General features: G+C 43.2%; 1 protein-coding gene across 4 annotated transcripts in view; it reads right to left on the reverse strand.

The window, feature by feature from the left end:
- Nucleotides 1–352: 352 nt before the first annotated feature.
- Nucleotides 353–19,930, reverse strand: part of SLC8A1 (solute carrier family 8 member A1) — a 296,646-nt gene continuing 277,068 nt past the window's right edge. For 3 of the 4 annotated variants that reach the window (XM_081156222.1, XM_081156221.1, XM_081156223.1), the window contains 2 exons: nucleotides 17,060–17,335; nucleotides 3,462–3,947 (listed from right to left, as the gene is read on the reverse strand). In XM_081156222.1, coding sequence (XP_081012348.1) covers nucleotides 3,571–3,947; nucleotides 17,060–17,335 — 653 coding nt within the window. In that variant the 3' untranslated portion in view covers nucleotides 3,462–3,570. Of the gene's footprint in view, nucleotides 655–3,461; nucleotides 3,948–17,059; nucleotides 17,336–19,930 lie in introns of those variants that run through there. The other variant, XM_081156220.1, reaches the window with a different exon arrangement.

The raw sequence follows: 19,930 nt of genomic DNA on the forward strand, positions 1-19,930 counted from the left end.
ATATGGAAGTGTTCCCACATGACCAAATATGAGTATAATGAGGAATTCTAAAAATTTTTAAGACGGTCAGGTGAATAAAGTGTTATTTACATGTATACGCTAGACAATTAGGGAAGCAACTAGTTACACACTTTTGATGATTGTATCAAATCAGTCAATCCCAATTGACTGATTTGATACAATACCCCAGGTGTTAAAAAGTGGTCTGATGTGTAACTGTTTGGGGGCTCATGTTCTTGGATGCAGAAAGGATGCAGATAAAGTGGCAATAAATGATGTAAGAAAACAATTAGTGAGATGGTGACATGTCCAACATGCATCTCAACACTGTCAGATAGACAATATTCTCATACTGTGCTCTCTTGGGACATTGAAAAGGGTTTATATTTGTAAAAGTCGAATACTAATATACCTATTTTCTTTCTTTTGGACAAGGATACCAATTGCACAATAATACCTTTTGGGTTTTTATTTCTTTAAAACATGAAAACAAAAGAATGAAGTAGATGACAATGAGAAGAGAGAAAACATTCCGTACAGAATATGCTGTATCACTAGTGATTAAGTCAGAAACAATGAGAAGCTTTATTCGTCTGTGTCCATAACGTGTACCATGGATGAGGAACCGCACGATGAATGCATTTCCCCCTAAAGCTGTGCACAATACACACAAAATAAAATAATCAAACAAAATAAAATAATTTTACACAACTAGAATTACTAACAAACCCTGAACAACCAGAATCATAGTTTCCCTATAACATAAAAATTTAAAAAGCAAACAAACCGAAAAGCTTTGAAATTGAAATTGACCAATGGCAAGAATTCCTCAAAAGTCCTCTGTGACAATCTGCTACGGGATCACTGACGTTCCAAATATGGCTAAAAATGAGTGCAAAATCTTTCTAATGTTTAAACAGCTTATATCCCTTGACAATATTTACTTGGTGTTTCTAGGATAGCTTTCCATTTAGTAAATCTTTGGGAAAAAAAGGGAGTTGGAGTGTGACCCCCCAAAGGAGTTAGGCCACCAGTGTGTTGGGCCAGGAGCGAGTCTCCAGGAGATAAGAAGAATTGTTGAGGTGGGGGCACAGAAAAGTATTGTTGCTAAACCAAGATACAAACTGGGATTAACTGGGCCTTCTCAGTGATTCGGAATACCGACATGATTGCCTTTCTTGGTTTAAGATGAGGAGATGTGCTATCTGCAAGATTGGCCAAGGACACCTAGGATGCTTTTCCTAATCTATGCTTTCTTTATACTCTCTTAGTTCAAACAACAACAACAACAACAACAAAATCCTTAGGCATTTGAATAATTGTATTTTGCACAATTTCAATGTGTTTATTTTTAAAGTTTCATAATTGTCTTTTTCCTTGCAAGATAAATCTGTTTCCTTGTGGCTGGGTTAACTGTTACTCATGGAAAGGGCAATTACATTAACTTTGAACCCCCTGAAGGCAGGGATCATGGTTTAGTCCCCAGGAGGTAACATAGTACCTGGCCTATTGAGTGGGTAGCCAGCATTTAATTATTCATTCAGTCACTAAATAGCTAGTAAATGATGAATGATCATGATCATTGAGTGGAAAAAGAGAAAATAGCTCTCAACAGTTTTTACTTCTTAAGTATCTTTGAATCAATACAGAGGGCTGGGAGTGTCTCCAGCCTGGGAATCTTTACAGGTTGAGAAGTCTCTGCGAGGGGACCACCGTGACTCTGTTTTTTCTCATTAGCGGACTCACTACTATGGAATGTGGGTTTATCCGTGCTCTTTGGTATTTTGAAATAGAAAGAGCCATTCCCTTTCCAGGGTTAAAACCTCCAGTGTAGCCCTGCCGGGAGGCACTCATCTTCCCCTTTAATTGCCCACCCCTTAGTCATGAGTGCAGAAGACTCATTTGTGAAGACCCTTTGGTCAGCCTGGCTTCTTTCCTACTCAGGAACTGCAGATACAATCAGAGGGGTCTGGACGTGAAAGAAACAGGGCTCAAAATAGCCTTTCACATAAAAAAATAAAAGGAACAAACCAGCACTATCTACCATCTGTGCCAGACAGAGCAGATGTGAAATAAATACTTCAGGGGCGGGCGCTGTGAAAACAGAGGCTCCCGAAGGCCAGGCGCGCCTAGCGCACCCCCGCTGCACCTTCCCGGGCCTTCCCGACGCAGCGGCGGGTTTTTAGAGGCTCTGGTGAGTTGCACATGGCTCATTTTCCAGGAAGATCCTTTGCACTTTGCCTGCTGTCCTCCCCACAGCTTTCACTCTCCCCGTGACAGTTATTGCTTCTTAGAAATGAATGTGCAGCTCCGCGAACACGAGCCATTTCCTCCTGGCAGCCCTGGTCACAGACGCAGTCCCTGCACGGAAGCCACAGCCGGGCTGGAAAGAAACTCACTCCTGTCTTCAGTGTCCCCTGGCGCTGCCGACCGGGAGATGGGTGTGCGCTATGCTCTACTATATACAGAGAACGCTTTGCTTTGTTTTATTTGTTTTCGTCCATGCACCGTGTAACTATCACAACGACATTCCCAAACAGGCACACGAAGGGGAGCAGACGCTCCGGCGTGACCGGACCGGGGCTGGGCAAGCCATGGATGCTTTTGAAAGTAAAACCAGCACGAGCCCAGGCAACAGCAGCGTGGGACTGGGACACGGATGGATGCAAATGGAGAAGGGTGACAGCTTTCTGAATGGAGCTACTTGTTCTTCCTGTTTGCATGGGGGGGGCAGGGGGAAGGGGGGGCGGGCACCTGGGGCGTTAGCTGGGCTGGAACCCCAGAATGAGGGCCTTGCCAATCACAATCCAGAGCTAACGGGAGAAGAAAGAAAGGATTTTGCGTGTTCCCGGGGGTCTAGGCGCGTTATTCCTGTACCTGTTGAACAAGAGTGCCAGGCAGTGTATCTTAAACGGCAGGCGGAATCTGCACCCCGCACTTGTCCTGGCTCCATTCCAGCTCCCGGGCTTCTCGGAGGCACTTCGCCTCTGCTCTTGTTCCAGAGCTGAGCTCCGGTTTACTGACATAGTGAAGACGTGCTTCTTTCTTCTTCTGTGCCCATATCCTTTCTTAATCCAAAATAACTTTTAAAGTGTTTGGGGGAAGGGAGAGTAATCTTATAGACTTAAATTTTTACCCCCAAATCCATTTGCATTTAGCTTGGTCGTCACCTCCCACGAGAGAAGCGAGAACCCCCATCTTCCCAACAAAAGAAACAAAACAAAACTAAAACAAAATGAAAGGCAAACATCAACCACCTCCCAACCCCTACCCAAAACAAGCCAAAACAGAAAACAAATCAAAGACTTAACGATTTATGAACCTGGAGAGAACACAGCCCTTCTAGGCCGGGCTGCCAAGACGGCCCTGCCTCCACGCCTCGTTCAATGACGACGCCCCTGGGAATGGGAGGTGATGGCTTCTCGCTTCAGCCCTAGTAAGAATGCTCTTGAAGCTGGATTCCATCAGCAGGTAAGAGAACATGACAAGTGTCAGTTTCCTCTGTTCACTGTACATAATTCTGTATGTATATATGTATATATATATAAATTTACTCTATCTGATGTTCCTTTAGAAGCCTTTTATGTGGCAGTAGGCCTCCAGAGAGGAGAAGAAAATGTACAAGAGCCACAGGAGCACAAAGAGGGAGGACGTGAGGAGCTTGGCAGTCCGGGGCCCACCCAGCTCACCTCCGATTTCTGGCCTCCGCCGATACAGCAGCACCCCCACATTGATGAAAGCAAAAATGGTGAAGAGAGTGACAGAGAAAGCTAGCGTGCCAGGGGACACTTTGAACTGTTCCCCGTTGGCCGCGTGGTAGATGGCAGCGATGGACCAGGCCACGCCGATTCCCAGGAAGACGTTCACCGCGTTGCTGCCAGTGACGTTGCCGATGGACGCGTCTGCGTACTGGTCCTGGGTGGCGGCCACTTTGCTTGCAAATGTGTCTGCAGAGGAAGAGCAAAGAGGCAAGATACTTAATGAGCCTTCTAGAGATGGGTGGGGAGTGCTGGAAGCTTCCGCTGTGTACTCCAGAATCAACCCCCAGTGGAAACCCAGTGACCCCACAGGGCTGTGACGTTCTCTGGTGTCCCACTGGGGTGGTCAGAACAACAGGATCCAGGTGTCAGGACTCGAGGACTCAGTGCTGGCTGTAACAGGTGATCTTGGTCAAGTTCTCTACCCACAGATACCGCAGTTCTTAGTAATACTGAACTTACAGGCCAGCATTTTTCAGAGTGATCATAGCCCATCTACATCAGACCCTGTGGGGTCTACTAGTATGCTTCAGGCCAGATTTCTAATAGGAATTTTTGCTTTTAACTGCCACCTTGAATTCTAATAAATTTTTGATTAGTCATACAATCCTTGGTACCCATGACTGTAAATCAATAGCAGGAGAGATTTGTTTGGGAGGCAGCTGTGGCTGGAATTAAACAACACATCATCGAGTCAGGACATAACTGTTCTCTGTAGACCTGTCTCGATTTCACTATATATAACCTTGGCTAGGTCATCTGGGTGGTACACAGCCATAGGTCAACTCACTTCCTTTTCTTCCAGAAATTGTTTTTTACCTGAATTTCTCAAACTTTATAGTTACATATAGACAAAGCCTTAAACACCTCTTCTGGAGAAAGGCTCTTTTGGACAGTCCTGCAGGTGACACATTTATGGATATCTCTAGAGCAAGGGCTTCACCCCAGATGATTTATTTTATTCTTGACTCTTAGCATACTTTGGGGCCAGCTGTTGACTCTCAAGTGATTTGTGCTTAGGAACCGGCACTGAAAGTGATTTTACCTGAAGCGCAGCCTGCTGATGGGTGCATGCTTGCATCCCCCAGCGTCTGTGATTACTGACGATATGAGACAGATTAAGGGGGTACAGAGCTTCGTGGTGTAGGAGTGGGAGAAGCCTTATCAAGGAGACGCTCTCGGCTCTTCTAACGGTATGTTCTTGGGCAAGACACTTCACTTGTTTAGGTTCTGGTTTTGACATCTATTATTTAGACTAGAACATCTCTAAGACTCTCCATAACTTTACTGTTTGGGTGCTGCTCAGGATACATCAAAAGACTCAATTCACAGACAGGATTTTGGTATGACTTTTCTTTTTTTGTAGGACTTTGTCCATGACCACCTTGCTTCATTAGAACTGACTAATGATGATATCTTCTTTTAAAGAATAAATGACCTAAATGAAATTTTTGAAGATCTTAGGAAGAAAGGTCTCTAGACCTTAAGATACTGCCATTGATCAATATTGTGGCAATATTTATGAAATTAAACCACACAACACAGAGTCATTTATCTTTCAATAACAGATAAGAAGTGTTGGCAAAATTATTTCCTTGAAATCATATTGGCCAGCCATCATGGTAGCAGCAATGATTGTGTTTCAAACACTGCGTGTAATGTTAAACACGCTGGCACACCACTGGCATCGGAAATACTGGGAGAGCCTAGTTAAAAAACAATCATTTGGGGCTCCACCCTCAACCTACTTAATCAGACCCTCTGAGGAAAGAGACACAGGGGTGTGCATTTAAACAAGTGCCTTAGGTTATTCTTGTTTACACCGAGGCTTGAGAACCAAAGCTTTAAGGCATGGAAATAGAAGCTGTTGCTCCAATAGCCCACAGTTTGGGGGGCCTTGCTGGGAGGAAAAGATCTGTGAGTTCTAGGGAAGCAGCTAATTGGAAAGAGGTAAGGAGCAGCTGATTTCTCTGAAAGACAGTGATGTCCTCAGATATAGTGGTCATTTGCTCGTAAAACAACTTGGGTGGGCTTGGTGGAAGGGCTGGGACTGCTTAACTCTGAAGTCCTCCCACTCAAGTTATGCTGTGCTTATTTTTTCAAAACCCCGTTCCAGCAGGCGTACCATGAAAGGCCAAGGGAGGAGGACCGTTAAATTAGTTGAATTCTGGCTCTTCCACTTGCCAGGTAAGAAGCTTACCTGCTTTATAGGGTTTTAAAGGAAATGAGTGAACATGAACAGCACTCAGCATAGGACCTGCCACTTAATGCTCGATATTATTTGCTATTTTTATAATACAACAGAGCCAGATCCCAAGAGAACCCACAAGTGGTAAGGAATTCTGACTTGATGTAATGATTCTAAACTTTGGGGGAGTTATAGCACTCTTTAAAGATGTATTAACTTTATGGTCCTCTGCATTTAAAAATATAATAGAGCATAAAATTGTTCCTTAAAATCAAAGAGATTCTTTGTTTTGAAAATTCCATATACCCCAAGTCATAAAAAGACATGAGATGTTCTGGCTTAAGGCCCTAATCTCATGAGTGGCTGAAAGGCAGGAGTCTTTGCTTAAATGATGCGTGCATTCCTCTTCTCTGTTCTTGCCTCTCTTGTATGCACTGCTTGTCTTGCTCTTTTAGAATTCAAATAGAAATATTATTTATTTATACACTAATTCTTCTGCTGTCACTGGGACCTTAACAAGGTTTTGTCTTTAGTTGTGATACTTATTTACCAAGTAAGTGTGAAAACCACACTCCCTCACTCACATGCATACACGCACTTCACTGGTTTATGAAAAAGAGTCCTTGTTTGGCTTCCAAGTGAGGTCTAAGAGATCAGGGAATTACAGATGCTGGATTGATTAATGACCAGTTAGGAGAGGGATTGTAAAAACTGAAAAAGGGAAAAACACTTAAAATTGCTGCCCATAAAAGTTGTCCCTGAAGAGAATGAAAAAGTAACAGAGACAGTGGCATGACTTATTTTTAGAAAAGAGGAAAACAGGGGTAAATAAAAAGCCCAGGAGAACTTGTGCTGACAGATTGGAATACCTGCGTCTATCCGCCCTCAGCTGCAAATCAGAATCACCAGGGCAACATTTGAAAAATACCAACTTGCCAGCCCCACCCAAGTGTCTGCTTCATAGGTCTGGAGTGGGCCTGAGCACTGGTTTTGTTTTCTTTTTTACATGTGATTTTTTAAAAACTGATTTTTTGAGAGAGAGGAAGGGAGAAGATGGGAGAAATACTGATGTGAGAGAGAAACATCAATCGGCTGCCTCCTGCATGTCCCCACTGGGGATCAAGCCCACAATCCAGGCATGTGCCCCACCAGTAATCGAACCTCCCTGTACGGAACAGCTCTGACACACAGATCAACAAAAAACTACCATTCTTGTTATCAAAACACAGATTATTTTTCTTTTTCATATAACTTGAATGTTTGCACCCTGGGAATTAGTTCTATTATGAATCTAAAATCCTGGTATATTTTAAATTAAAAAAAATATTAATTTTAATTAAAAGAGAAAAATACTGGGGATGTTTTCCCCCCAGGGAACACAAGGCAGAGGAGGAGCACTAAGCAACCGTGCTATCTGATCTGCCTTTCAAACTGTAATTTGATGAATGTTCTAAAAAGAAAAAAGATAATACTCCTCTCTTAAACACACCCAGAATGGGATTATTTTTCAGTACGATGTTCACAGATGCTCAAGAGAGGATCCAAGTTTTCCTGCAACCCCAAGCTTCACGGGGTGCGCTAAAATTTTCTAAAATCCCTGGTTCTAATTCTTTGATGTCAACAAAAACCATTTTGAGCCTTTGAAAGAACTCAGAGTTTATTTGAGATGGTACTTATTCTGTTTGATTGACGGCTTGGTCATTCCCCGCCCCCCCACGGTGGTCAGAGAGGAGCCCTAAACTAACTAGCCGGGTGTTCTGAGCTGGTTCTCCGGGGACCCGGGCGAACGTGGTTCTGGCGGGTCAGATTCTGTGTGCTCCGGCAGGTGTGGCACCTTCGCTGTGGGGATCTTGCTTGTTTACTCCTCTGATCAGCCTGGTAAACAGGCCGCTGAATGTTGAGCGTGGCCTCTGGCAGTCCCCAGCTGGCTCATGTGAATTAGGGGTTCTCCTTGGCGTGGAGATATTTAGTAAGCTGAGGCTACTGGAAGCGGCTAATTTGGTCACCTGAGTCCGTGTCGCTCCGTGGGTAACCACCATTGTTACTGAAGAAGGCCAGGCCTAGCTGCCGTGGCCTGCGCAGTGTGTCTAGGTATGGCAGTAAGGTACTAAGCTGTGGAATGGAACCTGAGCCTACTTCCATTTTCCAGGTACTGGCTCTGTGACCTCAGGATGACTAACCTCCCTAAGCCTTAGATATCTCATCTGTAAAATAGGGAAGATAAATGTCTCCATTTATATGGCTATAAAGATGACTAAAAGAAGTAATGCAAAAAGGCTTAGCCTGGTGTCAAGAAAACTAATAGGTGCACAGCAAATATTGCTGATGATCGTTTAGAATTCCATGTTCTGATGACAAATGTTATTGATGTTATAATTTTCATTATGGTTTCCTTCAGCTAGGTGATTTAGGGTTAAGAGATCTTTTGCAGGATTATGGGGAAATGTATTTGTCCTTGATGTCTAGAAATGATGGTGATGACGACAAAAACAATAGTTAACATTTATGACACTATATGGATTCTCATTTAATCCACACAACACTGTATGAGGTAGGTACTATTATTATCCCCAATTTATAGATGAGAAAACTGAATCCCAGAGAACAGTGTTCTCCTTATCTACAGGGGATACTTCCAAGACCCCCAGCAGATGCCTGAAATTGGGGACAGTACCGAACCCTATATATACTATATTTTTTCCTATACATACATACCTACCTATGATAAAGTTTAATTTATAAATTAGGCACTGTAAGAGATTAACAACAATAACTATATTCAAGATAATTAGAAATGGTAAAGCCATCGGCGCCCACGCCAGGCCAGAGCCAGAGATAGCTGAGAAGGCTCTGATAGAAAAACCTGGAGAAAAATTAAATCAGAACCTTCCCACTCTCACCTCCAGGTAGCCTTAATGAGCTACAAAGGACTCTGATGGTGTGAAGCTAAATCTATGGATCCAGGCAATTAGAGTCAAGGAGGTGCCTGGGACAGGCCATTAAGTGGGACAAGAATCCTCAAAAACACACCTCACTGATTATAAAATTTGCCCAGGACTGGCTGGGAGGGAAGATGTGTATTTGTCTGTTTCCTTCCCACCACGCCTGTCAAGCAATGATGGACTGTAGAATAGAGCCAAAATTCTCTCTTAATTTGCATTCTGTGTTATAGCAACATTATATTTTATTTACTAACAGTATGTTTTATTGACTTCAACCCACAGCTGCTTTGCATATTCACATGACCTGAAAAATACTTTTTACAAGCTTGTTAAGAGATTTGTGCCCTTGAGATATCTGGGAAGGGACATACTACCCAAGTCTTTCATCACCGGTACTTGGGCTCTTACTAGACATGTAATTTGTAATGCAAAGACCAGAAAACAAGGTGTAGGGCTCTATCCAAGCTGTTAAGAATATGCTATGATGTTGAGCCCTAATGTCAAGTTTGTCTTTATCTCTCTCCCAGGCACTAGCACAGCTCTGAGTAGATACTTAATAAAAGTCTTTTGACAAGTATCCCTTATTCTTACAATGTCTTATAATTTTCAGTGCACTGTTATATTATTGCTTTTCCTGACATTTGAGATGAACAGTACCATCAGCCCCATTTTTTCAGGAGAGGAAACTGAAGCTCCCTAGAGGTCAGATGGAATATGAGTGGGGTGGGATTATAATCCACACTCTAATTCCTAATGCCCAGGTCCTTACGCTGCAGGCTTGTTTCCAGGATCCTTCATCAAATCCTGTTCTTGCCAGATATTACCCCATGCTCTGAATCTGATAACGCATTCAGATTGCCTAACTTTCAGGGCTGCTGTGGATACCAAAGAGATAAATTATACAAATGTACTTTTTAAACAATGAAGCTATGCAAATGTGGTTATTGTTGAAACACTTCTTGTATTAAATGCAAATGCTCTGCCCTTATGAAACCATCATTAGTCACTGATGCTTTAATGTGGGTCATCTGGTGAATATTCCAAAGTCATAACTAACCCAGAATATTTAGATTGCGAGAATGGGTGCTGGGGATGAAAACCCAGGGCACTTGGTACTAGCTGGTAAGAACAGAGGGGGCTGTAAAAGCATCCCAGGTGCCAGACAAGGAAAACACCAAATAATTTAAGTCCTCATTTAAGGTCAGCGAAAGGTTCTTAGGACTTTGGTGAAACAACAATTTCACCACATGTTAATTGATATAAACAAGAGTTTATTTTACCATCTGTAAATTGATATAAACGAGTTAAGTTCCTGAGGCATCTCATCAACATTATAATGAGATGACTTTGGATGAAAGGACATTATTCAAGGACCTGCTATACTTCAAAGGCATTACTGTTTGAAGTGGGACCCAGAAAAAGTAACACATTTTCATAATTCCTGAGACTAGAACTGCCTGGGTAAATTTGCCTTGGGAAAACCGGAGGTCTGAGTGATTAGGTAATTTGCCAAAGATTAGTGGTACAAGCAGTCACGCCACCCTATTAAAATACCCCTGCATGCGTACACACTCCATTCCAGGATCCCGTAATCCTGTTTTATTCAAGTGTCCATCCTCATTGCTATCGGCGATTTGGTCATGTTTTTAAGTATCTGTCTCCTCCCTCTGGAGTGTGAACTTCATAGGGTTAAACATAAAATGTCTGTCTTGTTTATCCCTCCACCTCCACCCACCATGTAGAACAGGGCCTAGTACCTAGTAGGAGCTCACAGAATGTTTGTAGAATGACCAAATGAAAACCAATGCAGAATGGCTCTTAGCCTACGCCTTGCCACTCCATCGCACTGCTTCCTTCGCTTTAATTTTTTTAAAAAAGGTATCAATCTCCTTTTCAGTGCCTCATGACTAGTACAGAGGGAAGATCCGTTGAATATTTGATGTTAGGCTTCTTAGTTAGAGGTTGGCATTGTCTGTCGGAACATAGTTGTTGTTTTTTAATTCTGAATATTAGTTGACACTAATATTCCACAGTAGGCTCAACTCAGGCATAGAAGTTGTGCAGGACAGAGCTTAATCTTCACTCTCAGATTAAGAATACTTGACACAGCAGAAGTCACTGATGCCAGGCTTGTCCCTTTTCTCCCTCAGAGTAAAGCACAGATGGAAGGGTGGGCAGGTACTACCTGGAACCAGGTGGTTTACACTGAGGGGGACCCCTCTGAGCAGCCCGAGCTGACGCCCTCCAGTGTGACAAGGGGTTGGTTCAGGTTTGCTGTATTTCAGCCATCTGACATCACCCTGCAGAGAATCCTTCGGAGAAGGACATTTCCATTACCCTTTTGCACATTGATGGTTATTTGTTGTTTTGCAACTGTTCTCAGGAATGAAAAGGTACAATTAGTCCTCTGCTGGGCCCATGTGCAGATCCCAGTGGGGGTCATTTTAGGTCAGAACTACAGCAAGTCCTGCTTGTTGTCTCAAGCCATGATCTTTACAGTGATAACCTAATAATAGCTGCAGTTTATAGAAGACCATGCCCCAAAGCCCCCTGGGCTCCAGGGTGTTTGGGGGGGGGGAGGGGGACAAACACAACACGTAACTTTCTGATTGTAAGTGACAGAACCAAAATAAGCTATTTTCTCCTTGTGCACGAAATACAGGATTTATATGTGCTGAGCTAAACAAATATGGTCACAGATAGATTTAACATTTCTGGATCATGTGCCAGAAAAGGTAGCTGAACAACGTGAAGGCATTTTATAGATTTAAATCCTTTTCTGGAATCAAGCAGAGTATAAACAAGCCCTATGTAGCTTATGTTTCATTCCCAGGAAAAGGCAGGATGTGAGGTCTGTGTGCCGAGGAATGATGATGGCATTCCAGCTGGCACTGCGCACAAATGCCAAGCACCATGATTTCATAGCTATAATATGCACTTTCCCCAACAGATATTAAAATTCTTTTATAGTCACATGTAAAGTCTGCCTTTTAAATTGAGTTAGCATTTTATTTGCCTTCCCTTCTAAAAATACAAGCGGGCCTTAAATTCATTTTGTTGCTCATGCGGTACCCACGATGTGGCCATTAAGCTGGGCTTCTTTATAGCCCACATTTCCCTTTTTCGAATCTACCACGTGTCATACGAGACTGTGTCATTCTTTGTGCAGGGAGATCATGCTCATGGCCTCTGTTCAATAGGCCTCGGTCTCTGCTCTCTGCCTCGCGGTTTCCTTGGGCTTGTATTGGTCCAGGGTGACGTGCTGGGTAATGAATGAGAGTAAGAAGCTGAACTTATGAGAGTTACCTCCTTAGCACTGTGTTGTGATCAACTAACTGACTGAACTGGCCAAGGACATTTAGCATTTATATATCATTAAACATGGGGTGTTACCCAAGATTCACCCCATGGCCTAATTCCAAGTACCATTGCACGATACTTCCTCCAACAATTCCTATTATACGAGCCAAGGTTACTGTGGGGGGAGGATAGTGAAGCTGTTTTAAAATGTATAAAAATCCATGTATCTACAAAGCAATGAATACCAAATATATCTTACTTATACTTGTAGTTTGCGAACGTCTATAGAGATGGTGTTAGGTAGGTATTATTCTAGAAGCCAGGGATATGACAAAGAGGGAAAAGGCAAGGTTTCTGCTCCAGTGAAGTTTACATTTCAGTGAGGAGAGTTAAACAATAATATTTATTTGAATAAATAAAAAAAATCCAGAAAGTAATAAATTCAGAAAATAGGGTGATATAATACAGAAGAACTGGTCGACCCCTTCACATTGCATGGTTAGGAAAGGTCTCGTCCAAGAAGTGACATTTAAGATGAGTTGTGATTGAGACAAAGGGCCAGTCTTGTAGAAGAGCATCTTAGACAGCTAGTGCAACCCTGGGAAAGGAAGGAACTTGGTGCGTGGAGGACAGTAGAGAGGCCAGTGGGGCTAAAGAATAGTGGGCAAGGAGGGACATGCAATGGAAAGATGGGTAGTGCTGAATCACATAGGTCTTTATGAGCCAGAGCGATGCTAAGTGAAGGAGGAAGCTCTTGAAATGTGCCTGATTTATATCTTACAACAATCCATGGCAGAAGCAGGAAGACAGATAGAAGGCTACGGTGCAGATCTGAGGGAGAGACAACTACTGTCTAGACCAGAAGGGTAGTGGGAGAGAGAGTGCTAAGGGGGTTCGATCAAGATACACTTTAGAGGAAAGATCTGCAGGAGTTATAAATGGACTGACTGTGGGGATGAGAAGGGACGAAGGACACCTGGGTGGATGATGGTACTGTTTTCCTGGAGAGAAATGGGTTGGTTGAAGGATAAGGCACTTAGGCAATGGAAATCAACAGTTCTATTTTGGACATGGTAATTTTGAGCTGAAAATTACACATCTGGCCTCGATACAGGGAAAACAGTTGGTATATGAATCTAGAGCTCAGGGGCAACTCAAGGCTGGAGATACACATTTGGTGATCATTGACCTATGGATGGCATTTAAGGCATGAAGATTGATGTGCTGGCCCAGGGAGTGAGCATTGGCCAAGAAGAGAAGAGGGCTGGAGACCAGGCCCTAGCTCATCCCCGACCGCAATCCACATTTCATGTCACAGAAAAACATTTTAATCGCATGGCTGCCACACTTTGAAGAGTTTATGAATACAAGAGATGCACAGAAGTGGAAAGAGACTGTTCAGGACTCTTCTCCAGATGGGTAGCTCTGTAAAAGGTGATTCAGGACTAGCAGGTCCTTCTTCTACTAACCTGCATGGGTTTGTAAGCTCTCCCATGCATCCCTATGGTTGGGAAGAGGGAAGACCCTGAGAAATCTTTCTCTGCCAGCAGGTTATAATGAGCATTTGCTACCAGCTGGTATGAGGAAGAAGCTGTCTCGCCTAGAAAGTCAATCTCTTTTTCCCATGAACTTTGAGCAATATGGTAAAAAATACTTCAAATGATATTTAATCCTGCCTTCAGGCAGGGAAAGTTTCCAGTGCCCTTCAGGCCAGCACAAACTAAGAATCTGTCTCACCTAGAAAGACGCAGCAGTATATTGGACACTAGCCAGGAGCTCTTCTACTTTAGGAAAAGTGTCAAGACATCAGCCTAATGGATACAAGGAACAGACGGACAGATCTCAGAGGGGAGGCAGGTAGAGAGGACAGGAAGAGATCAACCAAAGAATATATATGCATATATGCATAGCCCATGGACACAGACCATAATGTAGTGAAGGTGTAGGAGGGGAGGGGGCAGAGTGGAGGGAGGCAAAGGGGAGGGAAATGGGGGACAGCTATAATAGAGTCAACAATAAAAAGAAAAAACACAACTTGGCTTAATATATTTGAATTCTAATGCTATCTTGAAATAATAAATAAAACATTGTGTCCTGAAAGAAAGAAAAAGACATCAGCTTAGAGAAAAAGCTGGGCTCCAGGACCAATGCCAATTAATGGGAGGCGAGAAGCAAAGAGGGTGAGCTTTCCCCATTCTCCTCCTGCCTGTAGCAACTGGGCTTTGTCATCTGGGAACCACATTATTATTATTTTTTAAGTCAGGAGATAAAAGCACTGCTCAGAATCATCAGTGTTGAAGAATAAAGTCAGAAATATTATGTTCATTCCGCATCTTGTTCAATTTGCACAGCTGTTTTTTGAAAATAAAAGTCTGTTTATATAGATATGATTATTTGCAATTACCTATGAATGTATTGTTTGGGGAGCATGCTGCACAGTTAATACTGCAACAAATTACAGAAATTCTCCCAATAACACAGCAAGGAAATCTGTATCCCAATGGAAGAACTGATGGCAGTGTAGGGAAACCATTTTGACAACAAATGATTCTGTTACATGTGCCCCAGTAGGCTTTCTTACCTCTGGATGCCTCTCTCTGGGAACTGAGCTGGCTTTAAGTGGCAGAACAAGTGACTCCTCCAAACACAGGTTTACTGTGATACACATTTCAGGTTATGGAAAAATATTTTTTAATCATATGACTGCACACTATTCAAAAGCATTAATGCAAAAGATGCAGAAAGCCATTTTGGAAGATTGGTATTAGACAAAGGAGCCAGTTTTGAGGTATTGTGATGAGGAGTTGGGAAATTAAAAAAACACATTTTTTGGAATAAGGATTTGATGTAGGAAAACATTTTCAAAATCCTTTTGAAAGCAAAAGATGCATTTGCTAGTACCAACTGCTGACTTTGAATAATTGTGATGAGAGACCCAATTTTGCCTTCATTACCATAATTTGAACATATTCTCCTCAAGGGTTAAAACCCACAGCCAACAGTGTGTGCTCATGTGGGCCCCATTTGATACAGCAATTTAAGCCTTAGGCAAAGTAGACCCCAAAACATTTCCTATAATAACCACAGACAGAGCAATGGATAACCATGATGTTTAGTTCCGTTAGCTGTATATAAACAAAGCAACTTGAACTATGAATATTTTACAATTTTCCTCCTACTTGGTAAATTTCTGGTCATTTTTGGAAAAAATCCAGAATAAAGACCAAACATGGAACTGCTGGAACAGAGCTGAGGTTGATAGGAAGCCTGCTCTGCTCTGAGGACCAGCAGTCAACTGGAAGACTTTGCATAGCCCTAGCTCTGCTCCCTAAGGCAGGGTAAGCATACATTCTAAAGCCCCGGCTCCATCGACTCAATGGGACACCAAAACCATGCCAGGCCTCTTGATTAGGATTCCCAAACGGTTTATCAGTTGGGTAGCACATGTGCTGTGGTTGACCAGGGTAAATCTGGACACTTCATCCCTGGTTACTCAAGGACAGGGTGTCAAGATGCTTTCTGGTCAGGTCCTCCTAAGTTATGCAACATAAATAATTGCAAAAGCTACTATTTCATTAAATTACTTCCATGTCCCAGTAGCTTTACTAGATGCATACTTCATAGGTGTTTTTTCCAGTCCTGACCACATTTCTGCAAGTTAAGTATGGTTATCCAGATTTTACAAACAAAGAAACCGAGGCTCAGAGAAGTTAAGTAACTTATATTTAGTCACTGAGATGATACGAATCTGAGTGGGAAACAACTAGAGGATTTCAACAAAGAGAGAGATGTGATTTAAACTGTATTTGTTTTCAGACTCAAAACCAAAAGCCAAGGCTGCCAACAATGGCAAGTGTTAGAAATCACAGCATTGGCATGAAGGCTGTGGTAACTGTGGAACCTTGAATGGTACCATCAGCAGGGTGGTATTTCCTCTCAAGTCCTGCCTTTCCCCCATGTCAAGGACCTGCTACTTGGTAGAGAATTCAGGTTGCTCAAATTGAGGCTGTACATCTTGACATGAGGTTGACATGTCAACATGTCAACACGGGGAACAGGGCTAGCACTTCAGTCACAAAGAGCTCTGACATGCAGCAGAACCACCTGTGAGCTCAAAACACATCTCTGGGCTCTTTCTCTAGATCTTCTGATTCCAGAGGTTGGTGGTGGGTGTCAGGCATTTGTGTGTTTTAAAGAAAACTCCCAGATAATTTTGATGCTCTTCAGAGTTTGAAAATTACTGCTGTCAATGTCATGCTTGGGAGGAGGATGTCTTACTCAGAAGCCTGAGCAACCATAGTGAGCTACAGTTGTGGGCTGGAAGAAAAGTTCAGCTTATAGGAATGAATGGAGGTATGGCCATGAAATGAGCACTCTGTGAGGTTACTTTTCCCCTGTCCTGATCAATGTCTGCCTCTTTTTATTTACTCCCATTAATACTTGAGTCAAGAGACTATCATAACAGGTCTTCAGGAAGTATTTATCTTAGTTACCCAATGAAGACAGTGTTTCATGGAAATCATCCAAACTTGACTAATTATAGAAAAGATGGAAATTTTGTTCTTGAAGATGATTCTGTAATTTTGTTTTGTTTTGTCAGTTTGAGAGGGCTAATTGTATTGGGAAGCTCATCTACCAATCCATCAAATCAACGCGCTCTCGCCATGCAGGCCATGCGGTCCCACTGGGGACGCTTTCCTGTCATTGTGATGGTACCGACCAACTTTCCAACCTTGACAAATGCCATGACAATGTTCTGGCAGTGACATTATTTATATCTTTGGGCTCCTGTCTTTCAGAAGCCTGGTTTGTTATCACAGTCCTTGAAATTGTTAGGCAGGATAAGATCATAAGGCAGATGTATTCCCTACCTGGTACTGAAGTTCCAAGCGCGACGAACACTACCGCAGTCACAGAATCTTTCAGACCAATGGTGCAGCCGAAGTGGGAGGCCAGGTCACCGATGAAAGCTGTCAGTACGCCGATCATGATGATGGAGACAATGAAACACGCCCAGCCATTCCAGTATTCAGTAGGGGGCACGAAGGCAAAGAGGACCTTCCAGAACACAGTCAGAAAGTGCATCACGTAATCGAAACAGGAGGGCAGCTTCTCCTCCCCACATTCGTCTTCGTCATCATCTTCTCCTAGAGAGAGAGGAACGAAGCACATTTCATCACAACCTCTGCTGTCAGGGTCTCCGTCTCCCAATCCCTCCTTCCTAGGCCTGTCACCCCTCCACTCTGAGTGACCAGGAGGCCATTAGAGGTGGGTGAAGCTTAAGGTTTTCCAAGAGTCAATCGTAATGAAACAATTATTGTATCATGTTCAGTGTCACGCTCAGCGTCATGGGTCAATGGCAAAAACTCCCCCCTCCCCCAGTTCTGGTTATATGTAATCAACATACCCTTTCTACTCTCCTGTCACCTCCAGTGAGATTGGTCACTTCAGAGAAATGACCAGGATTTCTTCCAAGAGGCTGGAAAGCCCCATGCCAGGCTCAGAAGGAAGCCTCTTCTGAAGAAAGATAACTGACAGGATTCTCCTGCCAGGAGTCTTTTCTTGGAACGCGTGTTGTTTTCCAACTTCAGCGCTGGACAGTCACGCGTCCATAATCACTAAGAGGACAGTGTCCACACAGGGCCCTCAGCTGTGGCTCTGGAGCTGCCTGTTTCTCCAGCTCTATCTCCAGGGCCAAATGGAATGATCTGCATTCTTTTTCAAACCATATGTACTTTCTCCTTTTGTCTTCTAGAACTAAATGTACTTGGCATGTCCCAATCCCCTCTCCTTATCCTTCCCCATTGTCCTTTAAGACTCACTTCCTTTAGGAAACCTTCTCTGAACCCCCTCACCTTCCAGCCAGAGCTGGGAACTTCCTCAGAGCTGCCACAGCCCCCCCCCAATACCTGTTACCTGTTACCAATACCTGTAACACTAGGTCAGTGGTTCTCAAACTGTGGACCCCCAGCTGCAGCAGCACCACCAGGGAACTTGTTAGAAAGCACATTTCTGCCCCACTGAATCAGAAACTAGGGCAGTGGGGAGGTGGCCCAGAAATCTGTTTGAACTGGCCCTCTAGGTGACTGTCATGCATGAATCCAATGAAACCGTCTCTAGATTATGCCTGATCACTTTGCCTCTTTTCCCCAGGTAACAGTGAGCCCTTCAAGGGCAGGAATTTGTCCATTTTTGTGTTCCTAATGTTTGGTCCCATTTCCAGCATGTGGAATAAGCTGGTTAAACGCTTGTGAAGTGAATAAATACATGCATTAATTTCTACTGACTTTATATAGCTAGTTAACTACATAATATATACACATATCATAATTTTGCCAATTAGGTTATCCTATCAACGCAGAAAGAAATGCATGAAGCTTACTATTTAAAGGAACCTAGAAATCAGTAACAGTACTCTAAAATGGAGACAATTTATAATGTGACATAATCCCCATTCATATATTTTAAAATTGGGATATTGAATGTCAGCGCTTTCTAAAGTGGTAGCAGATACATATATATTCCTATGTTCTGTGACCATTTGGAAAGAAGAATTTCTCCTGGAGGACTTTGTTGACCACCCCCAGCCCCCAACCTTGTCACCAGGGATCTACTGTCCCTCATTCACCTAGTGCAGCTGGCGGCAGGGGAGGCTGTCCGACTCTCTGGACGACTGCTTGACCTGCGATTGCCAACACAGAGCAAAGGTGAGTGCTCCTCGAGAGACACTCCGCGGTGAGGCCGTCTGGTGCAGCTCATGTTGGAAAAACCCTCAGAACAGAGGAGCTTTGGGGGAAGTGTGCCTCTCACAAAACATGGAAAGAGAAATGTCTGGATTTGTCACCTGTCACTTTACAGGAAGAGAGAAGAGGCAGTGGCCCACTCTTCCGCGAGGTCATGGTCAGAATTACTATGCAAACCAACTCGGAGGATCTGTGGAGAAAGCAGCTTCACCTTGAGGCTTTGTAAGGTCTCCAATGAACTGTTGGGAGGAAGCCCCCAGCAGATGACTGGGGTCACCTTGGGAGACTAATTTGGTAGGGAACTTGAGTCAGTCACGTCAGCTGGTTGAAAAGGGTGTGACTTTTCCTCTACTTAAGGATTGTGACTGTGTTTCCCTATTTAATTGCTTAATCAGGATGCGGGGTCCTAAGGTTGCATTCTAGGCTTTTAAAAACAATATGTAATCTTGCCCTCTGGAGTCAACTTCATGATCTATAATTGTGCAATGCAAAATGAGAGAGGGGGAGGGAGGGAGGAAGAACGGAGATTGAGATTTCCTCCTGTGGGCTTCTAGCATTACAAGGAATCTTAAATATTTTAATGCTTGTGTCTGGAATGGGAGGCCCATCTGTTTTATTGCATTTGAAAGTAGAAGTGGCTTTCCATTCCTTTTCCTGGGATCTTGCTGCTCTTTACAAATTTTAATCTCCAACTCAGATGTCATTTAAATATTAAAAATGACCACTGCCGGCTGTGCGCGATGCACAATTACCCTGTCTCGGAGGACAGAGAAATATTATGTTCATCCATCACCATCTGGACTATACTTAAAAGTCGGTTACTTGCAAAGATCAGTGGACATTAAAAAAAAAAAAAAAGGTCTGGGAGCATCTTTTTGTTGTTGTTGTTAATCCTCAACAGAGGATATTTTTTTCCATTGATTTTTAGAAAGAGTAGAAGGGAGGGAGGGAGAGGGAGAGGGAGAGAGAAACATCAATGTGAGAGAGACACAATGATGG

This window comes from Miniopterus schreibersii (assembly GCF_964146895.1).
Source record: "Miniopterus schreibersii genome assembly, chromosome: 13".
Classification (NCBI taxonomy): domain Eukaryota; kingdom Metazoa; phylum Chordata; class Mammalia; order Chiroptera; family Miniopteridae; genus Miniopterus; species Miniopterus schreibersii.